The 17438-nt window shown below is 35.9% G+C and overlaps 1 protein-coding gene across 7 annotated transcripts in view; it reads left to right on the top strand.

The window, feature by feature from the left end:
* SIPA1L2 (signal induced proliferation associated 1 like 2) overlaps positions 1-17438 on the top strand; it is an 88474-nt gene that overhangs the window by 59610 nt on the left and 11426 nt on the right. For 4 of the 7 annotated variants that reach the window (XM_067465251.1, XM_067465265.1, XM_067465269.1 and 1 more), the window contains 8 exons: positions 62-319; positions 2987-3082; positions 3548-3651; positions 5146-5249; positions 7801-8186; positions 9739-9963; positions 11789-11936; positions 15379-15598. In XM_067465251.1, coding sequence (XP_067321352.1) covers positions 62-319; positions 2987-3082; positions 3548-3651; positions 5146-5249; positions 7801-8186; positions 9739-9963; positions 11789-11936; positions 15379-15598 — 1541 coding nt within the window. The remainder of the gene's footprint in view (positions 1-61; positions 320-2986; positions 3083-3547; positions 3652-5145; positions 5250-7800; positions 8187-9738; positions 9964-11788; positions 11937-15378; positions 15599-17438) is intronic. The other 3 variants (XM_067465261.1, XM_067465275.1, XM_067465281.1) reach the window with 1 other exon arrangement.

Consider the following 17438-nt stretch of genomic DNA (forward strand, 5'->3'; position numbering starts at 1 on the left):
GGTGGCAAATACTTTATATATCATTTCCAAAGATGGATTGATGTGCTTACGTGTCCTGCAGGGGTTGCTCAGAACTGTGTCGAATTCCAATGGTGGAGTACAAACTTGACAGTGAAGGCACCCCATGTGAGTATAAAACCCCTTTTAGGAGGAATACTACTTGGCATCGGGTGCCAACTCCTGCTGGGCAGCCTCTCTCTCGTGCCTCTCCAATCCTAGGAACATCTGATAGATTGCAGTGCCAGCAGCTTCTCCAACAGGCGCAAACAGCTATCCCTCGCAGTACATCATTTGACAGAAAGCTGCCAGATGGTGCAAGGTAATACACTTTCTGTTAATAATATTTTCTAAATGGTTGAATCCTAAACTTTTCTGCTCCTTGATAAAAAGTGATTTTAAAGGTTTTGAAAAGAGCTGCATCAATTATTAAAATATATTCTACGAGATCTTAAAAAGATTTGATCTACAGATTATATATCAAGAGAACCCAAGGTTTGCCTGTAGCATTTTTTTTAAACAAATAAGTCAATACTTGTGAGGACGATACCAAAAAGGTACCTCATATCATTAAAACTCATATCCTTCCCTCTTTTTTAATGGGATATAAGATGTACTGCTCAGCCTACTTTTGTCATCTTGAAAAGGTTAACTAGTAAAATACCACAGGAGCTTATTCATAAAAATTGAGAGCAGGGGAGTGGTATGGTTACAGGGACCAGATGGTGACTCTTGCTGGATGGCTATCTGTCGGGAGTGCTTTCATTGTGTTCTCCTGCATTCAGTTTGATTGAATGGCTAAATGCAACAGCTCCACTGACTAGCAGTATCTTTCTGGACATAATTTAAACTATTGGTTATGACCGATAATGCCTTATATAGCTATCCAGGCTATCTAGGATATCTCCCCATATGAGCCTACCATGAGCATGAGATCATCAAAATAGATCCTTCTCTCAATCCTATCACAGTCACAAGCAAAGTTTTGGGGTCACAAGAGAGTGCTTCTTGGTGACTGCCCCTAAAGCGGTACACCTTTCCCAGGAAGGTAAAAATGGCCTCCTCTTTAATGTTCTTCAGTTGCCAGGCAAAGACATTCTTTTATTCTGGCATGCTTTTAGAACAGAAGTTTTTAAACAATGAACAAATGGATGCTGTGGTTAACGGAACTGTTTTAAATGCTTTTTATCATTTAATTGCATTATAATTTTAAGTACAGTTTTAAATTATTGTAATACTGCCAATAGTTTAATATTTACTTTTTGTGTGTTTTAGCTATGCTGTGTTTGAAAATTGTAAGTTACTTTAAGCCCCAATTTTGGGAGAAATGTGAAATAGTAGTTGTCAAAATGAAAGAAACTCAGTAGCTTCCAGGTGGTTAGTCATCAGCCATACTTTCCAAAATATCTCAGAGCATTACATCATATATCCATTCCACTCTGCAGGTCCATATTTAAAACTTTTATTTGAAAAAAGGAAGGGGAGACAAAACTCTTCCCATGGTCTTATGTTAGTAAGATAAGATGTAAGGAAAAGTGAGTTATGTAACAAATAGCTTTCTCTAAACCTCATTCTCCAATACATTTTTGAGGTGGCCAAATCTCTCAATCCACTAATAATATTTCTGTTTTATAAAGAACAATAAGTTGGTCAAGACTATTGGTCAGATTTTATAAAGTGTGCTTTTATTATAAATGTCTGGATTTCTCATTCGCTTGTGATCATTTCCTCTTGAGAAATAAAAAAGCACTTTAACATTTTAGTTCAGTCTTTCTGCAATATCAATCAGTTCAATAGTACTGAGATTTTGTTACTTTCACAGATTTGTTATTAAATTTCTTCTCATTTTTCATATGAACAGTTTTTATATAATGTTTTATACTTGTATAATAGAATGTTTTTAATATGCATATTAAAAATTAAAAGCAGTAGAATTTCTTTCAGTGTAACCCATTTTTTTACTCTTCCAAAAGTAGATACTATTTTGCTTAATTTTACAGCATAACTATTAGGCTTAATTGGTATTGATTCTTGGGAATGCTGTACCTGACAAGACATAACTGTATTGTGCTTTGCTTTTAAACATATTACAACGTCCTGCTATCTCGATTTTTTTTTCATGTAAGGAGCGACTTGAGAAACTACAAGTCTCTTTTGGTGTGAGATCATTGGCCGTCTGTAAGGATGTTGCCCAGGGGATATCCGGATGTTTTACTATCCTGAGGGAGGCTTCTCTCATGTCCCTGCATAAGAAGCTGGAGCTGACAGACAGGAGCTTATCCCGCTCCCTGGATTCAAACTGTTGACCTTTTGGTCAGCAGTCCTGCTGGCACAAGGGTTTAACCCATTGTGCCACTGGAGGCTCCTTCTGCTATCTCGATAGAACAGTTTTATTTCATGGGAAATGTTGATCCCAATGTTTAGGTCAATGTATGTCTTCCTAAGCAAATGTGATGATATGCCACCATACAGTTGTCATTTTAATTCCTTCTTCAAATTGAAGTGTTAGATGAAATGATTATTGCATGTTTCCTTTATCTTTTGGTATTATATAGATTGAGTGGTGGTTCTAAGTAAAAAAAAAGCCTTTCTCATAGCACTGTAACCATTTTACTTAGACAATATTAGCACCAGCCAGATTGTGATACATTTTTATCTTATCTGCATATGGGAGGTATTATTACCTCTTATAGAGTAGTTCCTTGATGAAAACCACCTTGGTAATAAACTGAAGCAACTTCCACATAGGGTAGAGATTTTATAAGGGATATCCCTTATTTGAGACTGTTAGATGTGGTCATAAAAGTATGACCACATCTAACAGTCTCAAATAAGGGATATCCCCCAAATGTAATCATACTGTTTGTCATATTAATTTCTAATTATTTTAATTAAATAATTTTAACAAGTTTATTAATCAAATATATTAAAAACTCAAATCATAATTGTTAAAGCACCACAGATTTTAGTACCTCTTAAATTACTCTAGTCAATATTTCAGAAGCTCACCAAGCAACCAGTCATCTTCCAGTGATCCTGGACCGAGTGGAAGTAGTCAATGGAGGCACCAAGTAGGATATGACGGGTATTTATTTCTTTACTGCCCTACCTCTTTTTATAAGTATTAAATATAGAAATCAATATACATGCAATATAGCAAATAGTCAAGGATATTGTGGACTACACTATTGATAGAATTTAGTTAATTGTAAAATGGTGGGTGGGTGGGTGTGTGTGCCAGGCTTGGATTTTCAGTCTTTCATATCTATACCTATTTATCTGAACAAAAAAAATTAAGCAGTAGGTCAGAACTCGTACATTAAATAGGGACGACTGTGTTTGAGAGTGATTAATATTCAGTTTGTCTGTCACTTAGATGAACATTATGCTATAATCATCAGGATGCTAGAAACATTGTAGCGGTCACTGTTAAATCTCTTAATTGTGTTTGCTTATCAGATGAAAATACTGAAAATATGTAATCTTGCCATGTGAAAAACAGTTTTCACAGTGAACAGAAAAAAGCACAATTTTCTCTCTTTATTAAAAGGTGTCAGTCTCCTTTACTTCATGATCATCAAGGTTCAGGTCCATTGGAGAGTGAAGGAGGCAGAGAACATGAAGAAACTTTGGAAGGGACTAGACATTCCAGTGGTAATGAGTATTCTGTCTTAACTAAATCACCATATTTGTTGATTTTGTTTCCCACTTATATAATATTTCCCATCATAACATACTCCTAAGATCTTAGACATATGCCCCCAAATCTGTTCCAGATATCTGGGTAGCCCTTTGGAACTACACCTTGGATAGTCTGAGTGTTGCATTTGAGAGGAGTAGGGAAAGAGTTATGTTGTGCTTGTATATTGGGTTTAGACCACTGAGGCAATTATGTATCCCACTCTTCTACTCGTTGAGTGCCCAAAGTGGTTAAGAAAACAACAACAAATAACAACCTCATACTATTAAAGTAATAAAAGATCACCAATAAGTCAATATGTTTAAAAGAAGACAAAAATAAATAAAAATTCAGATAAGATCAGACAAGCCAAAAGCTCAACGTAACTACAGGATTGCTTGCCAAAATGACCAAGTAAATAGCGCAGAAAAAAATGTGCCATCCTCTAATGTATTTACTTTGGGCACATCTCAGAAGGTGATGGAATATTCAGAAGGGCCTTGTTAACATAGTAAAGTCATTGTGCATATTTTTGAGATTGAGTGGTTCATATGGAGGGAGTCAGTCCTTTTAGGATACCCCAGTCAATAACTGTTTTAAAACTTTAAAATTGGTAAATTTAGTTTATTGTTTCTAGATTTTTTTTCTGGAAACTGACTGGCAGCTGGTACAATAATAGACTTCCAAATAAGTTGGAATCACTCAGTCCTTGCAGCAGAATCTGCTTGATATTATTCAGAGGCAACTCATGTAAAGGGCATTACAGCCATCACCTCGACAGACATCACCTTGACATGGAAGATTCTCAGACAGTTAATCAGAACAGAAAAATTCTTGTATTATTTCTATCTTTCTAACATTAAAGTTATAGTTTGTTACCCCATGTCCAATCTATGATTCTATGAATCTGTCAATAATTTCACTGTTTAACAAATTACATGGCTTTCATGGGCTTAAGGTGGAAAGGAATTTCACTTTATAAATGAAGTCAATTTTTGTCTGAAAGGCACTCAGGTAATTCCTAAAAATATTATGATTTAACTTCCTGTTTTTGCATCACTACGTGTAACCAGTGCCCAAAAATAATAGTGATATAGCTATTGATTTTATATTATTCTAGGGGTGATCAAGGATGAAAAATCATGTAGCTCTTCAAACGTTGGACTGTAACTCCCAGCTGCAGAGCTAATTCTGAGAAATGCTGGGAGAGGCAGTCCAGTAACAAGTGGAATGCTGCATGTGTTGTATTCATGGAGAAGATACAGCAAACCATGTGTATCTCATGGTTATTTACAGCAATAAGTGACATAGATTTCAATTTAAAGCCTTACCAAAATTCCTGATCCTGAAATTCCAGCGAACATCACTGTTGCAAATCTGACGCATATAGCATTAAGCTGTGAGACTTTTTTCCTTGTTCAATATGTTTTGTGTATTTAGAAATTAAAACACATAATTATTTATGGCAGAAACCAAGTGGCATGCACCATCAACCAAAGTCTTGAGTTCCTATAAAGACCGGGCTTTACAGAAAGAGAGCAGTGGCAAGGATTCACCAAACAAATTTTCTCATGTAAGTCTTTTTACTTAGGGTTTCCCAAATAGGAATCTTTCTCACATGTTATGTGACTACAACTGCCAGCTTGGTTGAAAGTTTCTATTTTGTCAGTAGCTTTCCCATACACAAAAGGAAATTGGCATTATTGAGGGTAGATTGTACTACAAGATGGGTAAGCTATCGTTGATCAATTTTCTACCTTTCCATACCCAGAGGTTCTGTTTCACATTATTTTGTTTTATATCATCATGGAATAACCTTGAGGAATAATAATTGGAAGCAAAAAGACCATCCAGTTTTTATTTGGCAATATTAAACACCTAGATATAAAATGAATGGAAGGTTCTGAGAGTTATTAAAATAGAGTTCACAAACTATAAGCACATATGATGCAGAAATGGATTGAATTGTTCTAACTGGCTGGGACCTTGGACAAGTGAATTATAAAGGGCATGTGCTGGTTTCTAGGGCACTGAATGGATTAAAGGCTCACAAATGTAAGCATAATTTTGGTGTCTGATTAGAACCTGATTTGCATTGGCTCCCAAAGTCCCATATCCATCTCCTATTGTATTGAAGTGACATTCATACATTGCCATCTCTTGTCATATTGTGAGAAATAATGATTTTATTTATTCTTTCAAGAATGCATCCAATTAGAATTTCTTGTTATGTTTGTTCCTGTTAATTTGTGAGGATGGATAGTGAGAATAGCACTGATGACCTGATATTAAGAAACAATTATTTCCAGCTGAATTAAATAATGTGAGAACTGAAGTGTGAGAATTGAAAATCAGAGCCTGTTGTGTACTAATATTAATTCTGTAGTAAATTAAAAATCTATGTCAGGCTTAGCAGTGCATTTTCCTCCAGTTCATGTACATAAGCATTTCCTCTCTCCTTTACTCCAGCTAGCATATGATTGTGGGTGTTAGTCCGTAAGACAAAAGAGCTTCCAACAAATCTAACTCATTGAGCATTTTTGATTCCTATATTCTATTTTGAACAAAATTATGCCGGTCCCAGTTCAGCTTTATGACTGATTGAAGCCATGCTTCATCATTACTAAACTACTATCTTGACCTCTTGACAATGACCTTGCCACTTGTTCTCTCTGGCATTTTATCCTATATTTCTACTTGCACATGTATGTATGCAGATATGCTTTAATTTTTATGACTGAAAGATGACACATAGCTTTTACCTCCTACGCTCTTTCAAGCTATTTTATATGCTTGGGTCTCCTTATAAGAGGATCTGACATTACTGACTTTATTGGAATTTCTAGATTTTAAATCTTACAAGATTGGAAGTTAAGACAAGAAAGTGAAAGAGAAAGAATAAAGACATCTGGTTTTCTATTTTTCTCTTTAGATAATTTTCCTAGCATTAGTGATTTGAAGCAGTGGTACATACTGAGGTGTCCAGGTGTAGTGGGGATATTTTTTCTGCCTTTTCTTTCTATAATCTATCACTGATACCCACATGTGCAGAACAGGATTGATTTTCCCATGAACTCACCAAATGGTTGCTCCACTCTCTGGTCCTTTCAGGGTTCTTGGACCCTTGCTAATTCCCTAGTTTACAAAGCAATGACGGCTGTGTTTTACTTTTGGTGGCTGCATATACTGCTCAGCAAAACTGAAACTTGTGTCTGTCTGTCATATAGTTTTAAGAACATTTCTTGGCCCATATGGGGCCAAGAGGAGTCATAAGAAAATGAAAAGGTAGCAGCTAGAGTGCCTACTTTTACTCTGAAACTATTTCAGTCACCTAGAATTTTTAGTCCTACAGGAATCATCCACCTTTGTTAGTGCCAGGGGTGATGTTTCAGGACTGTTTCAGGATGCACCAGGAACCACAGCTACTGTACTGCTACCTTTAGAATATCCAAAATATTGTATACCTTTCTGGATTCTTCTGTTAATACATACGGAATGCTTGGGAGCAGCTGGTAGTTCATTTTCTGATTGGGACAACAATGACCTGTTATCATTATTTTCCTGTACCTTCCGTACATAAGGATTCCAGATAATTCTAACATCAAAAAGGTGGCATAATCCAAACTGTAACCTGTCTCTGTAATATGCAAAAACAGATATATTTTTGCCATAGCTTGAGGAAGAATTGACTGTCTAAAGCAAACACAGACAAATCAGCTGCTAGATGACAGCATTTGGTAGTCTAGTAAAATAGGCGGTCACTAGTTACACCCTGTTTTCAATTATTCATATGGAAGAGAATCTCCTGTATTGTGATGGATATATGACAATGCAGTATGAAATATGTTTCATTTCAAACTTTCTTTGAATACAATTTATTGCATCATTTTTATAATGTCATATGTAGTAGATAAGTTACTTTCCACCTTGTTTTCGTGTTAATTGAAATTGTAATGATTGTATTTATATATTTTATTAATAATGTTTATAGCCAAAACCTTTAATCGGCTTCATTATATTTGGCTCAAGTAACAAATGATAATGTTCCAGGTGTTTGCTTATTTTATTGATTAAACTATGAAACATGGGAAATAAACTCATAACATAAAATGTTTTTCTTTAAGATTGGAGACAAAACCTGTTCCAGTCATTCTAGCAGTAATACCTTGTCCAGTAATACATCCAGTAACAGTGATGATAAACACTTTGGCTCTGAAGATCTAATGGACACAGATTTGCTTGGATTAACATACATTAAAGGGGCTTCTACTGACAGTGGCATTGATACTGCTCCTTGTATGCCTGCTCCAATTTTGGCCCCTTTGCACCTTGCTGGAAGCCGGTCAGGAATACATGGTCGGACTGATCAGTGGGCTGAATCTTCTGAAACTCCTGGGCAAGATGATGAGACAAAAATATATGCTGTTCACAGTTATGCTTCTGCCATTTCCAGTAGTCATACAGGTGATGGCAGTATGGGAGATCTCAGTGAAATATCATCACATTCCAGGTGAGTGATCTCCTTCAGTATGTGTAACCAGATTATTAGTGTTGAGTAGTTTGTCAGTTTCTTCTTGCTTGTTGTGAACATTGTATTTTATTTGGAATATACTTAATCCAATTACAGATAGAAAATATGTGAAATATGTAGTTTGGTTCACTTACATTTGCCATTGGGACTTGAATATCAGAAAGTGTGAAAACATTTTATCCTTTACAAACGTATGTCATTAGCTTTCCACTGATGTTAACATATTTGATAACAAATGTTTCAAAATCATATCCAAATCCTACAGTACATAAAATTATATTAACTAGGAGATAATGTGAAACATATTCCATGTTACTGCATCACTGCAAATCCCGCCCCTTTCTTTGGCCAGCCCTGATCTCAAGTCCTCTCTCTCTCTCTCTCTCTCTCTCTCTCTCTCTCTCTCTCTCTGCACCTCGATCCGTCAATAAAGAGATGCTACTAGTCTATTCAAAGTGCTGTTCCCGGAGTCATCCAATCGTTGTCATCATCATCATTGATTTTAGCAAATGACTACCAATAGAGTACTGGTACATAGCATGTAGAGAGTAAAGAAGAACTGGTACTTCCTCACATCAGATAGCTAGAGAATCGCTGGTTTTATCTGAAAAAATTGGCTCAGCCCAGGAAAGAAAGATTAATATTGTATTATTATTCTCTGTGGTCTATTTCTGTCATCCAGGTTTTTTTAAAGGATTAAATACTTGTAGGTTTTTGAAGAATAAAACAAATATTCCTGCTTTTTTCTCTTCTTCCATAAAATATGTTTGGAAATAAATCAACAAACAATCTAAACCTTTTATATTAAAATGAACCTGTAGATCCAGGTTCATTTTACTGAGCCATAGGTGATGTGACAAAGTAAGCATGTTGAAGTTGTGTTAACGTATGCTCTTTAGAGATAAGTCCCTTATATAGGAATCCCATGTATGTGTTTCTTTTATCTGGAAAGACATACTTTAAAATTATGTATTTTATTTTAATCTTAGGACATGCCAGTATATATGTTCAAATAGTTTATCTAAAATAAGTATGTTGCATTAATTGCATTTCATTAAGGAAAGGTGAGATACATTTAAATAATTTTTGTAATGCTTTTCAATTATTAGCAAGTTACAGTTGGCCCTCCACACCTACAGATTCTGCATCCACAGATTTAATCATTCAGGGATTGAATTTTTTTTAAAAAAATCCCCAAAACAAATCTTGTTTATGCATTTTATGTAAAGGATACCATTTTGCTACTTTGTATATAATGATATTTGAGTATTCAGAATAGACCATGCGATTGAACAGGGAAATTAATAGAAATAAAAAAATCTTCCACTTATTTCAAAAGGATAATATTTCATAATATTTAATGTTCAATATTAGCTAGAATGTGCCCTTTGTGCTCAGGCAGTAAATGGAATTAGAAATTACTGATTTTAAGAAAACTTTAGTTCTTTTTCTTAAAGGAGTTGATTTTTATTTCTGTATTTGATTTCCTCACACATGAGTACTGCACTGCATATTTTCTCCCCTTTTCTAGTGGGTCACATCATTCAGGAAGTCCTTCAGCACATGGACCTAAGAGCACGGGATCATTGGATACCTCCAAAGTGTACATAGTATCCCAAAACTGTGGTCAACAGATCCCTGGATCCATAGCAAAATGCTACCCTCGACAAGGAGCAATAAGCAAATATGTTATTGGCTGGAAAAAATCAGAAGGTAGCCCAACACCTGAAGAATCTGAAACTTCTGAATGTCAAGAGTAAGAGAGATTTTGTCCATGTTTTCTGTGTTTAAGAGGGAGGAGCATCCAAAACATAAAGGAAAAGGAAAAGCAAGGCTTTGGAAGAAGCAGGCCAGTTCTATAGAAATCTGGCTGCCTTTAACCCTCTGATATCTATTTATGGGTGCTTCCAAACTAGACCTTTCTCATGCAGTCACCGTGCTTCCTGCTTGGGACCATGATGTGTCCAAATGGCATCTTATACTCCTAATACTCCTGAGTTTTTCTGTAATTCCTTCTGTTTTGTTTACATCAAGAAAGAATCTTTTCAGAACAAGAAGATTAAAATAGCTGTTTATTGTATTTTGATTGATAGTGCGAGGAGACATCCATCTGGAAACCCCCTATATTACTATTATTTTATTATTTGTTATAATAAATAATAACCCTGTATTATATGAACAGAGAATCCTAAATCTGAATGAAGAATTCATTTTATAGTTCAAATAGATAGATAAACTGATGAGGCTGTTTCCTTATATAAATAATGCCATCTACTTTGAAATATAATATTAACTCAAGTCTAATGCACCATTGAATTTAATGCACGCCTCAGTTTTCAAGGCCCTGAAACCAAAAAGTATTTGCTGTTGAATGTAATATGGAGTGACAAAAGTGCACTCTGCAGTTTGTCGATTATAATTGCTGCCTCCTTAGAATTTCTTCTTTCAAAACAAAAGTGTTAGAACCCAAAGCTTCCAGCAATGGAAAGGAAAACCTGGGGGTGTATCTATGCTGTAGAATGAATTCACTTTAACTGTCCTGACTCAATGCTATTGAGTCATGGCAACTATAGTTTTACAAAATCTTGAGCTTTCTCTGCCTATCAGCTGTTAAGAATTGTGGGAGTTGAAGTCCAAAACACCTGGAGGGCTGAAGTTTACCTATGCCTCAGTTACTCGAGAGCCTCAGTTACTCGTCCTAGAAGACATCCAAGTTAGCAATATGCTCACTTTTTATACAGAACAGCATTTTTAAGAGTTTAAAACTTAACACATTTAAAAGACAGATAATCAGCCTTGGCAAGTCTTCTGACCAGGAGATGATGTATTATTACCACATGTTTAAAGATTTATAAAAGGAGTTACTATGTTTGTGCCCCAACATTACATAGCTTTCTCTTGTGGGATTTATAACTGAACAATTTTTAAGGAATAGTTTGGTAAGCAAGGCTTTAAAATGCAACTAAGGGGAGTCAACTAATGGGAGTCAACAGATATAACAGAAAAATACTCCTAGACTTCTGTATAGCCAATTTACATGTGGGTATAATGGAAAAAAACATGGATAGCTCCTTTTGCCATTCAAGAATAAACATTCATTCTAACTAACACTCTTCTCATTCTCAGAACTGTTTTAGAAAAGTGGTCTAGTCTAAGAACAGAGGCTGTATGGCCATCTGTCAGGGGAACTTTGATTGTGGTTTTTCTGCATGGCAGAGGGTAGGACTAGGTGGCTCATGTGGTCTCTTCTAACTCTATTATCCTATGATTTTAAGAACACGAGTCAGAGATCCTCTATGAAGAGTTGCTTTTATATACCATAATATGGGATTTTAGTATCCATTTTGATCATTACCTCTTTGTTGTTGATGATAGGCTATTCATATTTTTTCTTCTTTTTACTTTATGGAAGCCTTCAAGTAAAAGTTGATTAATAGTTTTTATATTCCTTTGAAGAAACATTTTTTGATTTTCAAAAAACACTTCAAATAAATATTTTAAAGGCATTATGGATAGAACAAAAGTTGAAAAGATGTTAATAAACCTTTTTAAAAACCACAATGTAATAATTGTTTCTGCAGAATGTATAGTGATAGTGATGGCCTATCTTCAAGTCAGCTTCAAGCTTCTGTAAGTACGGTTTCTGAAAACCAACGAGTCTTGTCAAAAGAAGAATTTCTGAAACTGATGATGCCAGACAGCATCTCTGTGGAGGAAGGCAGAAGAAAGGTTAGCTACTTTTTTGTCTGTAACTATCACACACAATTGTGTCCTTACACAATCCATTACTGTCTTAACTTTATTCATAATCATTCCAAAAAGAATCATTTAAAGGAATGGAAGGAGTAATTCAGATAGTAAGTTTTCCCCAAATATAGTTACTGAGGTTATAAATGGGGTGGGGGTGGGGTGGGGATGGAATATATTTGTTTAAAAGCTCTGGATTTTCTTGTCAGTTCCTAAATATAGATGAAGAGTAGTTTCTAATTACGTTATGACTGTTTCCCATTCTTCAGCTCCAAAAATCTGAATAAAAAGACAGCATTTTTGTATGAAAATAATATCTTCAGTGTTCAAGTAGTCCAAGGGATTCACTAGCAGGCTGATATCAAACACTTAGAAATCTGTGCTTAATGAAAGTATAAAATTAGCTTTGCTTTAAAATGTCATAAAGGAAACATGGCTTGCATTGTTAATGCATTAATGAGTTCTTCTTCCCTCAAAAGAAAACTGTCCTTTCTCAGGACTAATTCAAATGCATAAAGCAAGAACACAACTCCTGTAACCCAAGAGTCCACCCATATTTGGCCCATCTTGTGTACCTGAGATTATATAAACTTCGTAAATTGAATTTTGAACGTTGGGGCCCCCTCTTGCCCATCTCATCTGCAGTAACACACTGAATTAATGGTATTTACATAGGTGCTGTCTTACCCAGTTACTGTGTTCACCTGACTCAGCTTCATGCCACATGCTACCAACATGGAGCTGATCTCACCCTCTTTTGGCATAAAGGGTCAGTGTAGATATGCCTGGGACTCTTAGAGTATCTCATTTATAGGTCATTAACAATAAAAAAACCCAAATATACACGTAAAATTAATGCATATTGCACAAGTTATGCCAGGGTTTTGTGAAGAATGAAAATGTTATTTTTACACATATGCAGTCAATAGAAAACCAGTGCTCATATATACTTACTTCTGAGGTGTCAGAGGTAGTGCAAAACTTCTCAGTGATAGGATAAAGCAAAATAGAACAGTTTAATACAATTGCATTTAATCATTGTGGCTCATCACTATTCAATTTAGCTTCAGCTTAGAAAACTAATGAAAAGAAATAATACTTTAGCGGTGATGCATTATGACAATAAATATTTTGAAATACAAAATGGAAAGAAAAAATCTGTAGCTAAGTAGAATCATCATGAACCACAGAAGAGCCATTCCGAGTAACTCACTTTCTTTCTATGCTCTTGTCACAGTAAAGAGAAAAAAATCATAAATGTTAAATAATATCTAAAGTAAGCCTATGAGAGTCTTAAAGTGCATTGACCTGGATCTAGAATTTCCCGGAGTATACAAGCCCTTGTGAGAGGAAGCAGGGGGAATTTTGCCAGATCCCCCTGTATTTTATGAGAATTTGTTCTAGAAGATTGGAGAACCCTTTGGAACAGGACAGGCAAGAGAACGTGAGGCTGAAGGCAAAGGATGAAAGGCTATTCTGAAAAATGACAAGCTCTTTTATCTGCCACAGAAACAATATGTGTAAAAATACATGGTGCTATTTTGTTAAAAAAAGCAAAAATCTGCATAGGTTGAATTTATATTATCTGTTTGTTTAAAATTGTACTTTCTTTAATGATGACACGTTGGATAATAAAACGAAAAAATTAAAACAAAGCCAATATATTCTTAGTTTTGAAAATTCTTATATCTGTCACCACCAGAAAGTTAGTCTTATTCCAGATTTAGTTCTACTGTCTTCTGTTTCTAACAATTTATAATGTTACTAGCTGTCCCCTGCCATGCGTTGCTGTGGCCCAGTCTAGTCAACTGGAAAATAAAGTAATGAGAAAGTGTTGATTTCTAATATATGTAATTTCTTTATGCTTATGGCTAAACAGCATTTCTTGTTGTTTCTTTGTCAGTGTTGATGTAGAGATTGTCTGGCTTGCCTACTCTGAAATATGCAACATATAATTGTCCTTCTTTAGGGGTCCCTTTTAAATCAATGATACTATATCTGTCATATACGTGTGTGTGTGTGTGTGTGTGTGTGTGAATCATATATGTCTATCTATATCTATGGCTGGATGGCTCTTTGTCAGGAGGGCTTTGATTAATGTTTTCTTGCCCTGGTAGAGGGAGTTGGACTGAATGGCCTTAAGGCAGCATTTCTCAACCTGAGAATCGCAATGGGATGTCGGAAGGGTTGCCAGAGACCACCAGAAAACACAGTATTTTCTGTAGGTCATGGGTATTCTATGTGGGAGGTTTGGCCCAATTGTTGGTGGGGTTCAGAATGTTCTTTGATTGTAAGTGAACTATAAATCCCAGTAACTACAACTCTCAAATGTAAAGATCTATTTCTCCCAAACTCCATCTGTGTTCATATTTAGGCATATGGAGTATTCCTGCCAAGTTTGGTCTAGATCCTTCATTGTTTGAATTCACAGTGCTCTCTAGATGTAGGTGAACTACAACTCCAAAACTCAAGGTCAATGCCTACCAAACCCTTCTAGTGTTTTCTATTAGTCATGGGAGTCCTGTGTGCCAAGTTTGGTTCAATTCCATCTTTGGTGGAGTTCAGAATGCTCTTTGATTATAGGTTAACTATAAATCCCTGCAACTACAACTCCCGAATGACAAAATCCATTTTTTTGAGTGGTGGTCATTCCTTGGGTTAGTAGGTGTCTTGTGGCCAAATTTGGCGGCAGTTGGTCTGGCAGATTTTGAGTTATGATGTCACTCAAAACGAACAGCATTTTTAGATAGATAGATAGATAGATAGATAGATAGATAGATAGATATGCTTGTTTGGCAGAAAGAAATACAGTAAGGAATGACAACACTAAAATGACAGTAAACCTGACATTGAAGAGAGATAAAACTAATGTTCGTCAATTAAATCAATTAAGGCATAGGGTTGTTGTAGGTTTTTCCGGGCTATATGGCCATGTTCTGGAGGCAATTTTTCTCCTGACGTTTCGCCTGCAACTATGGCAAGCATCCTCAGAGGTAGTGAGATCACCTCACTACCTCTGAGGATGCTTGCCATAGATGCAGGTGAAACGTCAGGAGAAAAATTGCCTCCAGAACATGGCCATATAGCCCGGAAAAACCTACAACAACCCAGTGATTATGGCCATGAAAGCCTTCGACAATACAATGAAGGCATAATTTGTTTTTATATGTTGGGTTGTCAGTTTTCGTTATTATGGATGTATTGTTGTTGCGCTCGGGCATTGAATGCTTGCCTTTTATGTTTGGAATCCACCTAGAGTCCCTCTGGGGATATAGGGCAGAATATAAATAAAGATGATGATGATGATGATGATGATGATGATGATGATTATAGCATGATAAGTTTTATTTGTGAAACTCTTGAATATAGTTATAATCATTGTGGTTAGTGTTTGAGTGTACTGATTTTTTTTTTCAATATTCAGTTTTCATTTTATGGCAACCTATCCCCACGAAGGACATTGTACCGTACTCTTTCTGATGAGAGCATATGTAGCAACAGGAGAGGATCTTCATATGCCAGTTCACGGAGTTCAATGTTAGACCAAGCATTGCCAAGTGATATTTTATTCAGCACTACGCCACCATATCACAGCACTTTACCTTCCGGAAGAAATGTAACTGGTGGTATTGGAAACTTAAGACGTAAGTATGTACATTAAAATCCCTCTGTTGTGATATTAAATTTGCCATTGGAAAACCACCTTACAAATGAAGCATAAAAACTGAGGCTCCATATATACAGACAATTTAGGTCTGTGAAAGTTTGGATCAGACCATGGGGAACTACAAAAGACATGCATGCTGTCCTAAATTAACATAGGGAAAGCCACTCCGGGTTAAAGTAACTTAAGAGGAAAACCCAAATTCTGCAGTTAGATTTAGGCTCTCCCCTGAGTTCTGGCAGTGAGATACCTGCTGGTCCTATGTGGAACCAGGTCTCCCCACAGCCATCCTGCACTCTTTGGCTCAGGTGCCCAGGGGCAAGGAATGGCTGTCCCCTCCTCACTGTCAGCTCCAGTGGCTTCGGGGCTACATACCTGCTCCTTGGCAACGTGTCTTACTGATTCGGTGCCTTTTGACTGGCAAAGATTTATGAAAGGAGTGAGCCCCCCATACTCCCCCCAGACCCTTTTGCCAGTCATATGGCATGGAACTAGGAAGATCAGCTGCCAAGTATGTAGCCCTGATGCCACTATAGCTGACAGCCCTCCTACTGCTGAAGCTACTTAGGGTGTTCCTGTTGGATCAAAATGCAGGCTGAATTCAGTGTTTTGGATTCCAGTGTTTTGGATTGCCTGCAACAACTGTTTAGGACCATCCTGAGTTGTACCAAGTGAAAGTTCTGGTTGATCTCCACTGACTGCATGGTATTGCTTGTGGTTTTAGATGGCAAATGCCAATTATTGAATTTAGGAATTTTTTACATGCCCAGCATGCAGTGTTCTACTGCATTGCAATTCTTTGCATTTTATTTTATTTTTTTAGATAAAGAGTGTAAATAGCAAATTGTCTTTAGCTTATTGTCTTTTGAACATGTTAATTCCAATACTGATACCAAGTCCAAGATAGTGTATTATTGTCACTCCATCATACATTCTTTATTGATTATGAATAGTTTATTAATTCACTATTAATTCATGTTGCACGTTTTCAGGGAAGTAAATACTGTCTTCTATATTTTCAGTAGAAATATTTAAAATTTATATCAGTTGTTAAACAACTCAAAGTTGTAAGAGGTTATAAGCGAATGTCTGCTTTTCTTTCTTTAAGAGTTAACCTTTTGTCATTTGAAAATGATGCCCACATTTTAGCTTTCATTAAGATGTAGTGATTGATAGTCATTCTGAATTCTTAAGTTTTGTTTCTTTCATACATGAAATATTTCTATCTGGTTTCATAATATGGCTCAGATCTTGTGTTTTCCCCTCCCTGTTCTCCTTCCACTGGGTTGCAAATACCTTTTTGTTCAAGCAGGATTTTACTGTGTAATTGCTCACAGAGAGGCATTTTATGATGGATGCTTTATTTTCAACTTTTGTATGCTTTTAAAGATGGTTTTATTGTAGGTTTTATCCGAGTCTTTTGTAAACTGCCTTGAGTCTCACTCTAGGAGAAATTAAATAAACAAACAAACAAATAGTTACCAAAACTAAAATTTATTTAACCAATATGTTGTCATTTTTATAATACAAAAAAACTCTTAGGATACATGGTTGCCTCATATTTACTTGCACTCAAAATTTCAGATGAACTGGTTAACAACGTTTGCAAATAACAGCTTGACTGATGGTTGGTTTTAGAACCAACATTGAATGATACCATTTAATAAATATGGTTTGTATTTAGCAGATCAATCAATATAAGCATCCAAGCAAAGAAATTCCCCTCAAAAAGTCTCAACATTCAGAAATTAATTTAACTATAGTTTTCCTCCTTTTCAAGAAATGGTCTTTATGATTAATGATAACCATCAGGTGGACAG

Source organism: Anolis sagrei, chromosome 1 (genome assembly GCF_037176765.1).
Source record: "Anolis sagrei isolate rAnoSag1 chromosome 1, rAnoSag1.mat, whole genome shotgun sequence".
Classification (NCBI taxonomy): domain Eukaryota; kingdom Metazoa; phylum Chordata; class Lepidosauria; order Squamata; family Dactyloidae; genus Anolis; species Anolis sagrei.